The sequence below is a fragment of the Artibeus jamaicensis genome, unplaced genomic scaffold (assembly GCF_021234435.1).
Source record: "Artibeus jamaicensis isolate MK-2021 breed Jamaican fruit bat unplaced genomic scaffold, CSHL_Jam_final contig_786, whole genome shotgun sequence".
NCBI classification, from domain to species: domain Eukaryota; kingdom Metazoa; phylum Chordata; class Mammalia; order Chiroptera; family Phyllostomidae; genus Artibeus; species Artibeus jamaicensis.
The window spans coordinates 4,339,332-4,357,879 of NW_026521971.1; the positions used below are offsets into that span (position 1 = coordinate 4,339,332).

The following is an 18,548-nucleotide window of genomic DNA, read 5'->3' on the forward strand; positions in this document are numbered from 1 at the left end:
GGCCTCCCTGGGCCTCGGCAGGATGCTTGGACCGGGAACTTTCCTCATTTCCATTTCACCAAAAGCCCTGGTGGGCAGGGTGAATCTGGGCCTCAGTCACTCCTGGCTGAAAGATAAAAGAATGGCTGTCCATTTATCTTCCTGCAAGTAAGTATTTCTCTCCCACTGAGTTTTCATTTGGTTAAGAAAGGAAATGTCTCTATCTTAAATTGCCTGACTTAGGTGCTCTTAAACTCCCCCAAAATCTTGTCATAGGGGAGTTTATTTTAATTACCTACAGCTGGTTTCACTTTGGCCTGGAGGATTTGGTGAATCTTGACTTTCCACCCGTGTCCAAAATTCAACATGCCCAGGACACCAGTAGGCCCAAATCACAGGGCTGGGGCAGACGGGGCACAGCAGGCTTTCCAGTGACACAAAGCAGAGCTGGGTGGCCAGACTGCTCACCTGCCGCCCCTCCTACGTCTGGGACACTCATGAAAATCCCAAGAGCCTCATCCCTTGCGATAACCTCACCTTTGCCCTTATTACAAACATCTTCATTCTCCCTGGAAGCTGGTGCCTGAATCTACCTCAGAAAGCTCCTCTTGGGGCCCACGAATCTACTGTAAAAACCATACACACACAAGAGCACAGGTAGGCACCGGCCATGAGCCAGGCACAAAACGAGGTGCTTTGCTTATTATTTAACATAACCGTTATTGTTATAACTACTTCTATGATAGGGAACCTGAGGCACCAGGGAGCTAAGTGACTTGCCCAGGCCCCATAGCCAGTACAAGGTGAGATTAGGATGCAAGCCCCCGGTACCCAGCTCCAACACTGTTTTTTCGCTTTGTTTGCCATCCTACTGATGTCTCGTTACAGAAGTGCCCCAGCACATTTTTAAAGCAGGGCACATACCTGACCCACTGCGGCAGCAAGGCAGCAGCCATGGCTCCACACCCCGAGTGCCTGAGCGCCCTCGGCCTGGCCCAGCCCTCAGCTGTTTAGCACCAGCAGCCAAGGATGATGTGCGCCAGTGCTGGGGAGGGGAAGGGGCTCTCTGGGTCTAGGAAAGTGTTTTTTGAGAATGGTCTAAGGACACCACATTGCAATCAGGTTACTTTTGTTCCCGGAGACTCTGAGAAGCCTGGGTGTGGGCAAGTGTTCTGAGTGTCGGTAAGTGCCCTCAGCCTTGAAGGCCACTTTTGGGAGTGTGCTCTGATGCAGAGAGAGAGGGGCTGGTACGCAGCCATCCTTGTGTGTGTCTGGTCCACAGAGGGCACAGAAGTGGACCAGGACGCTACTCAGACGAGCTGGGTGCATCACCCTGCGGCCGAGGTCCCGCATGAACCCAGACTCTGTCAAAGCTGCACCTCGTGAAGCAATGGAGAGATGAGGCTGCTGAACCGGTTTCCAAACCAGAAGCGTGCCCATCTGTGAGCTGCGCGAGGCCCCCGGCTGACAGCTAGCTGTACTTCTCACGTTCACAACCCGGGGACGGGAGACCTTGGCAAGGTCAGGACAGCTGGAAGTGTGAAATGAATGCAGCCCTGCATAGCTGTCCAAGGGTCAAGCTGTCTGCGGCGGCCGACTGACCATGCACACACACACTCGGCAGCACCCAGCTAGGCATTACCTACTTCACCACCGATGTAGAAGTCAGTGTTTGTCGGGTGAACGACAGCATCACTGTCGATCGAGGCAATGTCAGCCTGTACAACTTGCAACTATAACAGGTAAACAAATGTATATCAACTGTGTTGGACCGAGACCCACGCACAGGCACATTCACTAACGCCCCATGGCAGGGCTGGCCTACCTGGTCGATTCCAACATAGCAGCCCAAGGGGCACAGTCCACGGAGTGTGCGCACACGTGGGTGGGGGTGAGGAGGAGGAATATCAAATGTGACATGTTGAAATTAAACATTTGAATGACAAGTCCCAAAAAAAGAGAAACACACACGAGATCATTACAAAGGTTAAAAGAAATAACAAAACAACGAATGCCCCGTTTCACTTCGCAAAAGCCTGTAAAACCAGCTCCCCACAGAAAAGGCTGCTAAAATATGGTGTCTGTTTAAAAAAAAGTGGACGATCAGGCCAACCAAAATAATGAGTTTCTCCATTCTGTCAGCAGCAGTCAGCTTCCCGGTTTAGTGTGGATTGTCTAAAGGGACATCCATCTCTTGGACCCCAAGGAAACAGTACAGGTGCGCAGAGAGGATGTCTTTGTCTTTCCCCATCAATGAGGACAAATGTTGCTCCAGACCTACCTCATTCCAGGTAATCTTATTTTAGGTATTTTATGTATCACAGAACAGAATACTTGCTTTTCCCAGCTTGTGGCTTTTATTAAAGAGGGTGTCTTATGTAGGCAGTTGGAAAACGAGTTCGAGCAGGGCCCTGCTGAGTCCCAGGTCCCAGACTTCCGCCCCCTGCTGGGCCCGGCTTGTGCGGGCTGGGTCCGGGCTCTGCAACACGCCTCTCTGGCACGGTCGGAAACCTGCTGGCTTCCAAAGGCAGCCCCGGGCGGGAGCCGGGGTGCGCAGAATGTACCTAAGCCAGCACGGGCATGAGGCCGCCTGGCTGTGGACACGTGCCAGCCTGCTGCCCTCAGCAAGGCTCACAGCCAAGATGACAGTGGCCTTTCTGGTGCCCCTGAGCTCACCACTCTGCTGGGCAAAGATGAAGCCGCAGAGTGGGACACTTCTGAGCAGGGAGACCCTGTGGCTCCTGGGGCAGAGCTTTCCTCTGCAGGAATGCTCTTGGCAATACTGCTCTTCTTTTTAATGTCATCCTCTACCCAAATCATTTGTGATGGTAACACTCAGTCACACACTGTTTTCAGTTGTAAAAACAAGTTGAAGTGGCAATAGGAGGTACATTCGGGGAAAACCAATTGGCTGGTGGATTAAAAGAAGCTTAATTGTATCCTGATGCAGCTTGTCTCCCTTTTCAGGGGCTTTCAAGCTTTGAGCGTCACTGTAAGGCTTAAATGGAGAAACTATCATTTTGGAGTTACCTGAGATTTTTTCAGTTCTTAAAAAAAATAAACACATTTTAAAAATATACCCCCCAAGTAACCAGCAGTCAGTGTGATCATTATGGAAGAGAATTTAGATGGCAGTAGGTTTACAATCAAGGGGAAGAAAGCAGCCAATTGCACTCCGTGAAACCCCATCCGATCATTTCCATTTGGAAATGGTCTAGAGTAAGCAGACAGCCAGGGTCTGCACCCCAATGTTCGTCTTGGATTCGGGAATTTGGCTTGACCATCTGGAGTTTGAGAAGATGAAGAGCCTAAATTCTGGGTTCCATAACTTTTCATCTGACAGCTGGTGGTGCCAAACCCCATTCCCAATTACCTAGGTCATCTTTAAGGTCAATGTCAGCATTGGTAGGATTGATTATGGCCTCCACCTCAAAGCCGGCTAAATTACTGATTTCACTGTGAATAAGGTTCAGCTGAAAAGAAAAGCATGAGGTGGGAAATAACAGGACAGCCGGGAAGTCACAGAGAAGTGAGCCTCGGGACACAGATGACGTGCACTGGGCACGGAGGGGAACTGGCTACAATGGATCTAACGAAGGACTCGAATGCCACTCGGATGCTGAAGGACGAGAGCTAGCCTGTGGGTCCAGAGCCCATTGGGTGATGCTTAGGCAAAAGAGCGGCACAAGCCACCCCGGACTGGGTGGATCCATATGCCTAAAAAGACTTATGATTTGGGGGCCACAGAGAGGCAGCTGCCAGGCCCTAGGATCAGGACACTCACTGCTGGGTGGGGCGCTGGGTGTGACCACCCTGTCCTCTGAGCTCTGGGATGTGCAGAAGTCCCAGCTGGTCTAGGCAAACCCTGGTAGCTTTGCCGTTCTCCTCCAAGTGGCCATGGGTCTTCAAAGCTGTCCCCCCTTGCCATGACTACTGGCCGACTGGCCCCCTGCCCTGCTCAGGGGTGGCAAGGAGGAGAATGGTCTTTGCTCAGTAATTTGATGTGTCCTGTAGTCATGTGATACTGATGGCCTGGTGGAACCCAGGGAGGAAACAGCAGGTCTCTAGCGAGTCACTGTCTTTGGAGTGGTTTTTACCTTATTGGTGGGCCTCAGCCATTGGGCCTCATTGGCTGAGGCCCAATGAGTCAAGCACTTTCCTTGATTGAGTGTTATAAGTACCTGATCAACTGGCTCTTTTTAAATAGTCATTAAATGCCCCCTCCCCACTGTAACTGTGTTGCCATAGCAACCCTCAGTGTGAGAGGAATCCCAAGTTCTAGGTTCAACTGTGAGAGGGACAAAGAGAACTGAAATTAGCGGGCTCAGGACTCCTATCCCACATGTACTCTTCCCCTTCCTGTTCTTGGGTACAGGTGCCCGCAGCAACAGTAGCTCACTCTCTCAAGATGCTCATTCTTCAGCAGCATGCAAAGAGCAATGCCTGTGAGCCCCGAGCAGCTGGTGCCCTAGACGGTCTGACACCAGGTTGGGTGAGCTGACTGCAGCCCGCTGGGCCCGGCAGAGCAGGAGCCTTTGTCTGGTCCCTCACTCTGAGGACACTTGGCAGGGACCCTCCTGGCAATGGAGCTCCAAGTCACTGAATTTCTGGGTCCAAACATTTTGTTGAAAACAAAATCGAACACTCTATAAGCCTCAGAGATATAAACCCACATTTCTGCTTCCCAGACAGAAGCAGACAGTGGATTCTCAAAAAAGGGTCCAGCTTAGACTAAAAGTCGTCATCCTTAGTGAGAAAGCAGTTGTGGAAGTAAATTTGGTCGCATGGCCAGGGAAGGACTCTGAGAGGCCCTGCTACACGGCAGGGGTCCGCATTTTTAGTTTGGACTGGAAGAGAAAGAACAAGAAGTTTTCTCCACTTGGACTTTCTGCACTATGGCACCCAGCCCCTTGGGATAATTTTAGGGCCGCCCATGTCCCTGGGGCCAAGCTCTGTGAAGCACAGGGCCCTGGTGCCAGGGCAGAGGCACAGGAGAGAGACCAGTATCAGGCGAGGTGCTAAGGGCTGCACTCGGGGAGGGTGTGGTGACACGGGTGGGGCGGGGCCTCGGGGTTCAGGACAAGGTAAGAGGTTGGATTATATGACATCATTCCATTTGACTTTAAGCAAATGCTGTTTTTAAAAACTCCAATTAGGCCAACACTCTGTTTCCCACCCCACTGGAAAAAAAATAACAAAAAACCCTGCACGGTGTGCAAGTGGCAGGAAGTTGGTGGGGAAGGAGGAGGAGGAAAAACCAATACTTCACTTGGTGTGCTGTGGATGAGATGAGCATACACCTGTGAGATTCCTTTCCTGTTTGCAGAAAAACTGTACATGTGCAAGTCCTTCAAATTCACACTATTTTTTCCTAAGTGCACAGATGCTTCTGGATTTGCATTTAGAAATGCCTCACTGAAAAATCACCTCTTTCCATGGGATCTGATTCAACTCACCGAGAAGACCCCGCAGCCGGCCTCAGACTCTGCCCAGGGAGGGGACAGAGGGCTGCGTGGCTTTGCGGAAGGGAGGCAGTGGTTGCAAACAGGACTCCCAATCCTTGGAGGATTCCCTCCTGACCAGAAGCAGCCGGGCTCTCGGGGGCGCAGAGGGAGGCAGTTCCCGGAGCCCCTACCCCAGCACCGAGCATGCCCAGCTAGTCAAGGGCTGGTCTCTCACCTACACTTTCACTTTCCAGCTATGCTCTGCTGTGCGCTAGGCTTGGCCAAGTCCTCAGAGTGAGGGGCTAAGCCACAAAACAATTTTGCAGCTATATGTACAAATATATATTTTTAAAAAACCCTTTTAACTATAAAGCATGTGCTTGGGGAGGGGGTCTGGTGTGGGGTCTGCTTGGGAGAGGTAACCAGCCTGGCTTGGGCAGGCTGCAGCAGCGGGCAGACGCTGCAGTGAGATGAACGTGAACAAATACAGTGGCTGCTCCGAGCAGGAGAAGACCCGGGAGCATGGACTATAGATGGGCCATGCATGCAAGTCTGAAAAGTAGATGCCGCCCCGTGGACGTACAGACCCGGCAGGGGCGCGGGAGATATCCAGCCCTGGGAGGTCCCAGGGCCTGCCAGCACCACCACTCAGGGGCAAATCTGACCAGGCCTCTCAGCCAAAGGGGCAGGCAGCCATCTGAAGCAAATGGCAGAGCAAGGGTGCTTGAGGGATGGGAGATCAGATTTCTGGAGAACTGTGGGAATTCCCAAGTTTACTACAGTTTTTGGGAGGGATGAGGGTCATGAAGATTTTAGAATTTTTAGAATAAAGAGACTCTTTCTTTTCTCAGCATTGGGAAAGACAGGAAACTATTTTAAACCATAGCTGGGGGCGGGGATACCTGTGGAGACTGCTGGCCACTGGAGAGAGTGACCAAAGGGTACAGGCAGTTACAGAGCAGAAGAGGGTCCTGCCTGGCTGCAGAGTTGGAAGGAGGGGATGGAGCCAAGTGTCCTTCTGGCTCTGCTGCAGCCACCACTGATGTCCACAGCACCCGAGCTGTCCCTCTACAGTCGCCATGCCCACACTAGCCCCGGTGCTCACTCACGGCGTGAACTTGTTAGGTACGAGCTCCATGGAGGCAGAGGGGTGCTGCCTGCTGATCTGAGTGCCGCGCAAGGCCCGAGACAGCGCTCAGGTTCCTGTGGGCACCTAGACGGGGCAGAATTGACACCCAATACCATGACACCACTCTGAGATGAACATCCTCCCTCCCTTCAAGCAGGGCGAAGGGAAATGGCAGCTGGGGAACCAGGCCCTTGGCCTGCCTTGGACCTGAGGTAGCCAGAGCCAAGCTGGCTACCCTGGAAGGGATGTTGGCACCCACTGTTTAGGGACACCAGAAAGGGGCCTCCTATGATAGGGAAGGAGCCAGTGGCTTAGAGATGCTGGATGGACACCCAGCCTTGACATGGTCCACCTGGATGCAAGAAATAGTACAAGCCTACTCTTTCACATAACCCGATCAGAAATTCGATTTTTGAAAATAAAAATGATGGTTAAAGATTCTATGAGTAGCATGTTTAGTCTGTAATTGTCAATTTTGGGTGTCTCTCATTCCCTCATGATGGACAAGGAAGGAGAAGCCTGGCAGGTCCTATTCCCTTGTGGAGTCACATGAAATGCCACTCTTCTTCTGTCCCCGAAGTCTACTTAAACGAAGGAGGACCAAAAGGGCAATGTCTCCCATTGAACTGATCCTAATTCTTCACAGAGAACTGTGTTCTCTGTGGCCCCCTCGAGGGCCGACTCTCCTACACCTGCCCCGGGATGAAAGGGCTCCTTCATCGGTACTCCGCCATCTACCTTGCATGCAGCCTGGCCTGAATTTCCCCGGAAGCCTCAGGTCTACCAGTGGCATCTGCTGTGTTTCAGGCTAGAATGTGTCACACAAATATACGGACACATGTGGGCACTGCTGCAGGCCCAGGAGCTGACCGGTCAGCAGCCACAGGTGGAACGAGGTGACAGCCCTCCCTCCTCACTGCTGCTGCAAGAGCTCCCTGTCTCCTTCCAGTTTCCCAGCCCCAGGAGCAGGGTGTCTGGACCAGAGGGAGAAAACCCACGGAACCCGCCCTGCCTGTAGTGGCCGAAGTGCTGTGGCTGCCACCCTGATAGCCAGGGAGGCAGGAAGACTCGCTCGTCCCTCCTGACACGGCCTTCCCGGCAGCTTCAGATAACACTGACCCTGCCAGGAGGCCTCAGTCAGTCCACCGCTGACACAGATTTACGGAAATACACACCAGAAGTATTTTGGGGAAATAAAATCATCAGGTTTTTATATCTCTAATAAGGAGCTGCAAATCTCCATTGAACCACGAAGGGAAAACTCTCAGCTGATTCGGATTCTGAACACGTTCCACACTGTGTGTGAACACTGGGTGAAACTGTGGCGTAGTAAGGGCGATGACTTCGGAGACTTCAGTGTGTGAAAGTCCTCATCAACAACAAGGAGGTCCCAGCCTCCTGAGAGCAGCCTGCAGCGCCTGTGAGTAGCTTAGCAACCATGCCTAATGCAGCCGCAGGGAGCAGCGTCGCCTCTCCACCCTGGCCTGCTTGCAATATTTAAGCCTTGGTCTCATCGTCGTGGGTAGATAAACAAAACTCGTAGGACTGTATGGCCTCACCATCCAGTCATCGTCCAAGGACCCTTTTTGAAACATTTCCTAAAATCCAAGTCCAAATTAACGTGTATAACAACATTTTAAAAGGCTGCGGCGCTTGGTGTAGGACAGCCTTTGCCACCTCCCTTCCAGGGCTCGCAGGCAGAGCCCGGGCAAGACCCTTATCCCAAGATTGAGAGGGGCATCTCCATTTGTAGGGCTGAGTGCTGAGATTTTGGAAATATTTGTGCTTATCCAGCAAAGGGTGTGAGGAGTTCCAATCTGAGGCTGACTCTGGGGGAGCCCGCAGGCGGGAGGTAGCAAGACGAACACCGGAAATGGAGAGGCCAGGGGCAGGGCATCCGGGGGCAGGGTCGGGGAAGGAGTGAGGGAGAAGGTGACTCCAGGGGGCTGACCTGTCCTACCTGCTCAACAGGCTTCCAAGTCCTGGCCAATCGTCTGCATTGTGATCTGAGGCATACAGGAGCTAGTGCTAACTAGCAGGGGTTTCCAAGCTGTCACTCAAACTTAAGCAATTTGACGACAGGGCACACTGACTTTCAATGCATTACCGGAAGGACGTGTTAAAGGGTGGGCGAGGAGACCCAGGTGGGTCTCTGCTGAGTTGATATTGTTTAAATAAATAAAAAATATTTTAAATCAAAACTTTCAAGGCCCCAGACCTTAAGATGACAACTAGTGCTGCTTAGTTTTTTCCCTGGAGAAATGCACACAAAATACAGGTGATGGTTATAAAATGCAAACTGTAATGGTTATTTGCCGGAACACAGAGGCCACCACTGGAACTGCGTCATGAAACCCGAGTGCCATTAGCGACAGGAGAGGGCAGGGGGACAAGGAGCACTTGCAATGAATGACGTGCGCAGGAGGACTGTCACTGAGATGCAAAAGAAAATCGACAGTGAGGTTTTAAAAATGATGCAGTGTCAGAACCAAGTTGTTGACCACATTCAAAATGACACAGTTTACACAGAAGGCCAAATTCATGCCTTTAACTTTTTTACATGCAGGATTAAAAATATTAGGAAGAGTTTAATTCGCTCTCTCCCCGCCCCCATTTTCAGTGTCATCGGAGGATTAATTTGCTCTCATTCTCAGGTCTTAAAAGCCTCTGCATCATTTTTATTTTCAACAAAAGTGAATCATCTTTTACAAAACCATGATGTCCTGGCAAAGTTGCATCACTGGGGCAGCTGAAAATATACTGCCCACAGTTAACAAAACCAAATAATTGGCTGGAGGAGTCATCAGGGGGCTCCGTGCACCCCTTATATACCTCTAGATTAACAATGCTGTCCCCCAGGTCAGGGGCTCTACCTCCAGTGCCCAACAAGATGCATGGGCTGCCTGCTAGATCTCTCCTTTTCCAGGACCCAGTTTTAACTTCTGGCTGTTTCTCTGGCCAGTGCTATTTGATGACCAGGCAACACCACATCAGCAGCTCCTTCTAAAGGCTGACCGGGGTGTCCCGACACCCCATAGGAGCCCTCCCCCGTCTTTACCACCACATCCTCTTCCCACCTGCCAGCCTCCTTCTGGCACTTGAGGAGGCCCCTCCTAACGCCCCCCACACCCCCCTCACCGCCCACCCCACAGGAGACCGGGAGTGGCCTCTACAATCCCCAGGCCTTCCTGCCAGTGGAGGTGGCCTGTGCCCCTCCTTCCCAGGGCCCAAGAGCAGTCCAAGGCTGCACGTTTGCCTACCTTCTGGCCGAGGAAGAGGCTCTTGGTGGAGAGAACTGTGAAGCCATCGGTGGGCGTGCCCTCGGTCGTGCTGTCGGCACTGGCTGCCTTGCTGACTTCTCCCTGCTTCTTCTTGCACAAATGGAAGAGTCAGTACAAGGCCCGCACAGGCTGAGACACACGCATCTGGGCGTGTCTGACTAGGATGCAGCTCACAGGCCTTGTCCATAGCACTCAAGAGAAAACAGGAAACTAAATCGCCAGCGCCCCTCAGTTTTTCTCAGAGTGGGGGGTGCACATTATTTTGAAGTACAAGAATTCTATGAAAAACGTTAAACTGTATTTTCAGCACTTTAAAAAATTAGCTATCAAAGGCAAAACTTTACACTGATAATTTAGAACAGACCCATTTTCATAAAGTTAGATGAAGTACATATTTCTTAATAGTCTCCCCTTTCTAGGTGGCTATACACTATTCAAGTTTGAAGAGAAAAACTGTTCTAGGTCATTAGTTCTCAAAGAGCCAAAAAGCAGACTGAGGACCAGTCTTCCGACTCTCCCCAGCCCAGGGTAAGACTCCCTGACTCCCCTTCAGTAAAACCAGCCCCGGAGAAGGATCCACAGGGAGTGTCGTGGTGAGCCTGCCATCTGCCTGGAGACCCCCAGCTCCCATTGGAGGCATGTACCCCAGCATGTCCAGCATCATTCAGTCTGAAGGTGTGTGTCCTGGGGCTCCCAAGAGCCTTTCCAGACTTATGTTGCATGGAGAAGTTTCATCAGTTTCCAGATCCTCGACTTTCTCATCATGTACTTTTCCTAAAATTGACCTGCCCTAAGAGAAACTTAAGCCTGTGGCCAAGGGTTCACATTGGGCTTCCTTGCACAACCATCCTTCTCCCACTTCCCAAACTACACACTAGCATGGCACACCTGGGAGGAGGAGTGCTAGTCTTTCCTGGTCTTTTACATATCTTGGCTAAGGATGAGGCTTGTGTTTAAAAAAAAATGGGTATTTTGAGTCATTTGGGGATTTTCTGCATCCGCATATATTGTAGTGATGACAGTGGTAACAATGACAATTTTTGCTTAGACACTAAACCCTTTCCTTGCCCTAATTATTGCCAAAAAGTATATCACTCCTAAGGGAGGGTCCGGTGGGAACGAAATCAAGAAAGCAGAACATCTCTGCTGCAGTCATGTCCAGTCCTCACGGCTGGTCCGCCCGAGGGTCAATCCCACCCACTGATGTGCCAACAGTGATCAAGGCTCAACTGCAACAGGATGACACAGACTACCCACACCAGGGACACCTGGCTCAGGTGGCCAGAGAGATGGTGCCACTGGGCCCCACAAGACAACTACTAGCTAAGGCCACTCTGCCAAGACTGGGAGGCTTAGCAGATCTACTTAATACATAGAAACACACACAGGGAGACAGCCAATGTAAGGAAACAAGCATGTCCCAAATGACAAAATAGGAGAATACTCCAGAAAAAAAGAGCTAAATGAAATGGAGGCAAGTAATCTACCAGACACAGAGTTCAAAACACTGGTTATAAGACTGTTCAATGAACTTAGGACAAAAATAGATGAACTAAGTGAGAACTTACACAAAGAGATAGATACTGTAAAAAGGAACAAGTTAAAAATGAGAAATACAAAAACTAAAGTGAAGAATTCATTAGATGGACTCAACAGCACATTAGATGAACCAGAAGATCATATCAGCAATCTGGAAGACAAGGCAGCAGAAAACAATCAATCAGAAAAGCAAAAAAAAAAAAAAAAAAAGTAAGGATGGTTTAAGGCAGTAACCCCAACCTTTTTGGCACCAGACACCAGTTTTGTGGAAGGCAATTTTCCATGCACCAGGCTGGGATGTGGGGGAACAGGAAGCAGAGCTCAGGTGGTAATGCAAGTGAAGCTTCATTCATTCACCCACTGCTCACCTCTTGCTGTACGGCCTGGTTCCTAACAGGCCATAGATCGATACCGGTTTATGGCCCAGGGGTTGGGGACCCCTGGTTTAAGGGACCTCTTGGACAACATCAAGTATAGCAACAATTTGCATCACAGGGGTACACAAACAAGAAGAGAACAAGGAATTGAAATTTTAATGTGAAAGAATAATGGCTGACAGAAATAGACACACAAATCCAGGAATCAGAGTCCCAAATAAGATGAACCCAAAGAGGCCCACATCAAGACACGTCACAATGAAAATGCCAAAGGTAAAACATAAGTAGAGAATCATAAAAGTAGCAAGAGAAAAGCAGTTAGTGACATACAGGGGAGCTCCCATAAGACTGTTATTTATTTCTCAACAGAAACATTTCAGACCAGAATGGACTGGCATGAAATATTCAAAGTAAAAAGCAAGGATCTACAATAAAACCACTCTATCCATTTAGAATCAAAAGAGAGAGAGAGAGAGTAAAGAGGTTCCCTGGTGGTAAAAAAAAAAAACTAAGACTTCATCACCACTAAATGAGTATTACAAGAAATGTTAAAGGGATTTCTTTAAGAATAAAAGATAACAAAATATGAATTAGGAAAATATAGAACAGAGAAAAATTCTCACAAAGGCAAACACATAATAAAAGAAGTAAATCAATCTACTATAAAGTTAGTACAAAGGCTAAATGGCAAAAGTAGGAAGATCATGTGTAATTACAGCAATAAATTGATATGTATACAAAATAAAAATAATCACAAAAACATAATCATGGAGGGCTTAGTAAGACTTGTGGTGCTTATATTGTGTTTCAACTTAAGCAACCAACAACTTAAAATACAGCGCTATAACTATGGCTTTGTGTATAAGAAGTACATGGTAACCACAAGCCAAAAATCCACAAGAGATATTTATTGTTTACTTCCTTATACTCATATTGGGCTTGTTTTTCTTTTTCTAGTTCCTTTCATGAAAGATTAATGTGTTTATTTGAGTTTTTCCCCTTAATCCTTAAAGTGGGCCTGCATTGCTTTAAATTTCCCTCTTTGAACTGCTTTCACTGTGTCCCATAGGTTTTTGGGTCATTCTGTTTTCATTTTCATTTGTCTCCAGGTATCTTTTGATTTCTTCTTTGGTCTGACTGTTGACCTATTGTTTATAAATAAATAAATAAAATATTTAAAATATTTTATTTATTTATTTATAGAGAGAGGGGAAGAAAGGAAGAAAGACAGGGAGAGAAACATCAATGTGTGGTTGCCTCACATGCGCTCCCTACTGGGGACCCAGCCCGCAACCCAGGCATGTGCCCTGACTGGGAATCAAACCGGCAACCCTTTGGTTCACAGGCTGGCACTCAATCCACTGAGCCACACCAGCTAGGGTTGACACTGTTCTTATAATATTTTTTTGAATGTCTCCTCAGGCAAGGGAAACAAAGGAAACAATAAATAAATGGGGCTGCATCAAACTGAAGAGTTTTGCACAGTAAAGGAAACCATCAACAAAATGAAAAGATGACCAACTGAATGGAAGGGAGAGATCTGCCAACGATATAAGGAACTCATATAACTTAACACCAAAAAACCCACAAACAATCCAATTAAAAAATTGACAGAGGACCTGAATAGACATTTCTCCAAAGAGGACATAGATGGCCAACAGCCATGAACAGATGCTCAACATCACTAATTATCAGGGAAATGCAAATTAAAATCACGATGAAATATCACCTCATACCCATCAGAATGACTACCATCAATAAACCCACAAACAACAAGTGTTGGTGAGGATGTGGAGAAAAGGGAACCCTTGTACACAGTTGGATTGCAAGTTGGTTTAGCCACTAAGGAAAACGGCATGAGGGTTCTTCAAAAAATTAAAACCAGAACTACCGTATGACCCAGCAATTCCACTTATGGGAAGAAATCTGAAACACTAATTTATCAAAAAATATGCATCCCTATGTTCACTGCAGCATTATTTATAACAGCCAAAATATGGAAGTGGCCCAAGTGCCCGTCAACAGATGACTGAATGAAGAAGATGTGGTACGGATACACTATGGAATGCTGCTCGGCCATGAAAAAGAATGAACTCGTGATACCTAGAACAGCATGGGGGAACCTAAAGGATGTTGTGCTAAGTGAAATAGGTGAGACACAGAAAGGCAGATACCATATGATTTCACTTATATGTGGAATCTAATAAACAGAATAGAAACAAACTCATAGATACAGAGAATAAACTGATGGCTGCCAGATTGTGAGGGAGGGATGGCTAAAAAAGGTGAAGGGATTAAGAAGTACAAATCTGCCAGTTATAAAAACAGTCACAGGGATGTACAGTTTAGCACAGGGGATATGGTCAATAATACTGCAATTACTATGATGGGTACTAGACTTACTGATGTGATCATTTCATAGGTTATATAAATGTCTAATCACTATGTTGTACACGTGAAACTAATGTAGTATTGTATTTCAACTGTAATTGGAAATTTTTTTTAAAAGAAAGCAGGGGGTGGGAAATATTACAGGTGGCCATTCGTTCCTGCAGGACGAATCTGGGCAGTAGACTCAGGGCAAGGCCTGTACCCTGTCCTTTTGTCCATTTAGGACTCAAATTCATCAACAATAAGGGCTGCTCTGGCATGTAGGTTATATAGCTGACCTGGAACATTTCCCATCAATTAAATGAGCTAAATCTGAAGCTCCAAAGTTTTAATATGAATGAGAAGATAAAAAGCATTTTATAAAGAAATATGATAGCAGAGAAGATATATTACAGTTATTACTATTTGGGTTTTCCTCATAGCTTAAGTGTATCAGATTTGACACACGAAAGAAAAACAGGTATAATCAACAATTACAAGGTAAATCTTGATAAAACTGTCTTGATATACTTCCCAGGAAACTAGAAAGGGAAAGGCTGGATGGCAAATCCTTTTGCAAGTCAGATGTTTCTAATTCTGTGCTTTCAACAAAACTGAAGAAATACCAAATTGAGTGAACAGCTGATAGATCATTAAAGAACAGACTGATGTGGTTAATAGTAATGTAACAAAGTTGGTTTCTTAGTTGTGTCTAATGTACCAGGTTTGTGCAAGATGTTAACAAGGAAATTGGGTGAGGGACACTGAGAAACTCTCTGTACTGTCTTTGTAACTTTTCTGTAATTTAAAATGATTCTACAATAAAACATTTATTAAAACAAATGGATGACAGATTACTATGTGATTGTTGGCATATAACTCAAAAAGAGTTCAGGGGACTGAGTAATGTTGCCGTTACAAAATCTTCTCCATTCCTATTTAATTATTTTTCTGAACAAGGTTTTCCAGGGACTTATAATATAAAAGTATAGGGAGCTGAATCCTATTTCACTTTAGCGATAAGCAACACTCATCTTACAGTACTTGAGTTCATTGATAAACTGTCTCCATCTACACCATATAGTGCCGAGAAAATTTCACTTTTTCCTTGTTATTAAAATATGTAATATATTTTTCAGTTTGATCAACTGTGTATTATTAAATGTGACCATTCTTCAAGCCTATAAAATCCATAACCTTTAGTGCTTTTATGAAAAATTTTTTAAAATTTGAATTTATATACATCATTTTTGTTGTGAAGACCGGTAAAATACTAGAAGCATAAAAGTGTGTTACATTAGGATAAAATTTGTGGGGCAAGAAAATAAGGGCCCAAGGAGAAACGTAATGTCAAATTCCCAACTATTAAAAAAAAAGCCTGTTTGTGCATTTTTTTAAATGATGATGGTATATCAAATCATCATAATATTTAGATTTCTTTGAATACATTTAAATGAGTGATGAATGTTTTCTTTTTAAATGTCAATTTTATCATATATGAAAAATTATACTCTTTGTAGATACTTAAATATATTGTGAAAATGTAGCTGTGAATTCTGAACGTGTGAGACACAAAGGTTTCCTAAACGACCCAAGGAGGTGAGAAGCGTGACTGACAGAGCTCCGGACGCCTGGGCCTTCGGGGTGGTTTTACCGGGAGGAGCCCGAGAGCTTCCCTGTGTCTGCAGCGCCGGAGCAGGCAGGTGATGAGGCTTAACCTGTGAGCATTAATGCTGATGATTTTCAGCAGTACATGCAGGGGTGTGCAAGGTACGAAAAAGACCGCAGGTTATGGTTATTACAGAAGCTTTATTCTCTCAAAAGAATATCACAATGGCCCCAAAAAATTTACTTTTGCCCACCCTATCGTATGGGATGTTATTCATCTATAAAAAGAAGAAAATCCTGCCAGGAAGCCCAAAGAACTGCAAATAAGATAACGCCAAAGAAACCCACCTGACACACGTTATAATTAGAATGGCAAGAGAGAAATACAGGGATAGAATCTTAAAAACAACAAGACTCATTTGTTACATACAAAGGAGTCCCCAAAAGAGTATAAGCAGATTTGTAAGTAGAAACTGCAGGACTGAAGGGAGTGCCACGATATATTCAAAGTGCTAATATAAAAAAAACAAAACAAAACAAAAATCTCCTAACCAAGAATACTTTACCACCCAGCAAAGTTGTCCTTCAAAATTGAAGGGGAGAAGTTAACCACTAAACTAGCCTTATAAAACAAATGTTAATAGAACTACTTTAAGCTGAAAAGCAAGGGTGTTATTAGTTAACAGAAAAAGTAAGAAAGTATAAATCTCACCGGTAAAGATAAATGTACAGTAGAAGTGGTGTATTAATCACTTATAAAGCAAAAGCCCATTATCGACATGCACAAAAGAGAAAGGTACCTAGTTAATCATACCACTAAAAATATCATCAAATCACAAAGAGAACAAGAGAATGAGAAAGAAACAGAGGAACTACAAAAAGCCAAAAAATAAGGCGGCAGTAAGTACATACCTACCAATAACTACCTTAAATGCAAATGAACTAAGTTCTCCAAACAAGAAACAGAGAGGGGCTGAATGAATGAAGACACAAGACCTATCTATATGCTGCCTACAAGAAAGCTACCTGAGATTCAAGGACATACACAGGCTGAAAGTGAAGGGACAGAAAAAGATTTTCCATGCCAATGGAAACCGAAAGAAAGCTGTGATAGCTATACTTGCATCAGAGGAAATGGACTTTAAAACCAAGACTGCAATAGCAGACAAGGAAGGCCATTATATAATGATAAAAGGGTTGATCCAACAGAAGGATATAACATTTGTAAATATTTATGCAGACCACACAGGAACACATAAATATATAAAGCCAATATTAACATAAAGAGAAGTATTCTAGATAGAAATTAATACAATACCAGGAGATATCAGAACCCCATTTTCGTCAATTATCATATCATCCAGACAGAAAGTTAATTAGGAAACATCAGCCTTAAGTGACACGTTATACCAGATAGAATTAACAGACATGTACAGAACATTCCATCCAAAGCAACAGAACACACACTCCTCTCAGGTGCACATGAAACTTTCTCCACAGCGGACCATGTGTTTGGCCATCAAACAAAAGCCTTGATCAATCTAAGAAGACTGGAATCCTATCAAGCACCTTTTCTGACTACAACGGTCAGAAAAATGGAAGCAGGAATCAATGACAAGAATTCTGATAAATACACAAATATGTGGAGATTAAACAACATGTTAGTAAACCAATTGGTCAAAGGATAAATCAAAAGGGAAATAAGAAAAACCTTAAGAAAAATGAAAATGGAACTACAACGTGCCAAAACTTATAAGAGAAAGCAAAAGCAGGTCTAAGAGGGAAATTTTAATGATAAATTCCACATCAAAAAACAAAAAACAAGAAAAATCTCGAATAAACAACCTAACTTCCCAACAACCTGAGGAACTAGAAGAATAAAGCGCAAAGTTAGCAGAAAGAAGGAAATAAAGATCAGAACTGAAATAAATGAAACACACTAAAAACAACAGAAAAGATCAATGAAACTAAGAGCTGACATTTGAAAAAGTAAACAAAATGGACAAAGTTTTGGCTAGATTTACCAATAAATAAAGAGAAATCAAATACAATCAGATATGAAAAAGGAAACATTACAACTGATAGCACAGAAATACAAAGAAAAAAAGACTAAAAATACAATTATGTGCCAGAAAATCAGACACCTGGACAAAATGGATAAATTCCTGCAAACATCCAATCTACCAACACTGAATCATGAAGAAACAGAACATGTGAACAGACTAATTACTGGGAAAAAGACTGAATTAATAATCAAAAACCTCCAGGCAGGACCAGGAGACTTCACTGGTGATTTATTTCTACCAAAGATTTAAAGAAGAATTAATACAAATCCTTCTGAAATTCTTCCAGAATATAGAAGAGGAGGGAATACTTTCAAACTCATTTTACGAGGCCAGCAATACCCTAATTACAAAACCAGACAAAAGATGCCATAGGAAAAGAAAATTACAGGCTAATGTACCCGATGCAAAAATCTTTAACAAGATATTAGCAAACCAAATTCAAAAATACATTAAAAGGATCATATATCACAATCACATGGAATTTATTCCAGGGAAGCAAAAATCATTCAACATTCACAAATCAATCATGTGATACCCCGTAATCACAAATGAAGGATAAAAATCATATTATGCCCTCAGTAGAAGGAGGAAAATTATTTGCAAAATTCAACATTCATTTATGATAAAAGCTCTCACCGAAGTGGGTACAGAGGGAATGTGCCTCAACATAATAAAGGCCACATATGACAAGTCCACAGTTAACATCACGCTCAGTAATGGAAAAAGCTGAAAGCTTTTCTTCTAAAGAGCAAGAA

The 18,548-nt window shown here is 45.2% G+C and overlaps 1 protein-coding gene across 7 annotated transcripts in view; it reads right to left on the reverse strand.

Annotated features, from left to right (window-relative positions):
- Positions 1–18,548, reverse strand: part of LOC119044166 (core histone macro-H2A.1) — a 74,103-nt gene that overhangs the window by 13,385 nt on the left and 42,170 nt on the right. For 2 of the 7 annotated variants that reach the window (XM_037138408.2, XM_037138407.2), the window contains exons 5-6: positions 9,813–9,923; positions 3,353–3,452 (exon numbers count right to left, since the gene is read on the reverse strand). In XM_037138408.2, coding sequence (XP_036994303.1) covers positions 3,353–3,452; positions 9,813–9,923 — 211 coding nt within the window. Of the gene's footprint in view, positions 1–1,621; positions 1,713–3,352; positions 3,453–8,831; positions 8,986–9,812; positions 9,924–18,548 lie in introns of those variants that run through there. The other 5 variants (XM_037138410.2, XM_037138411.2, XM_037138409.2 and 2 more) reach the window with 5 other exon arrangements.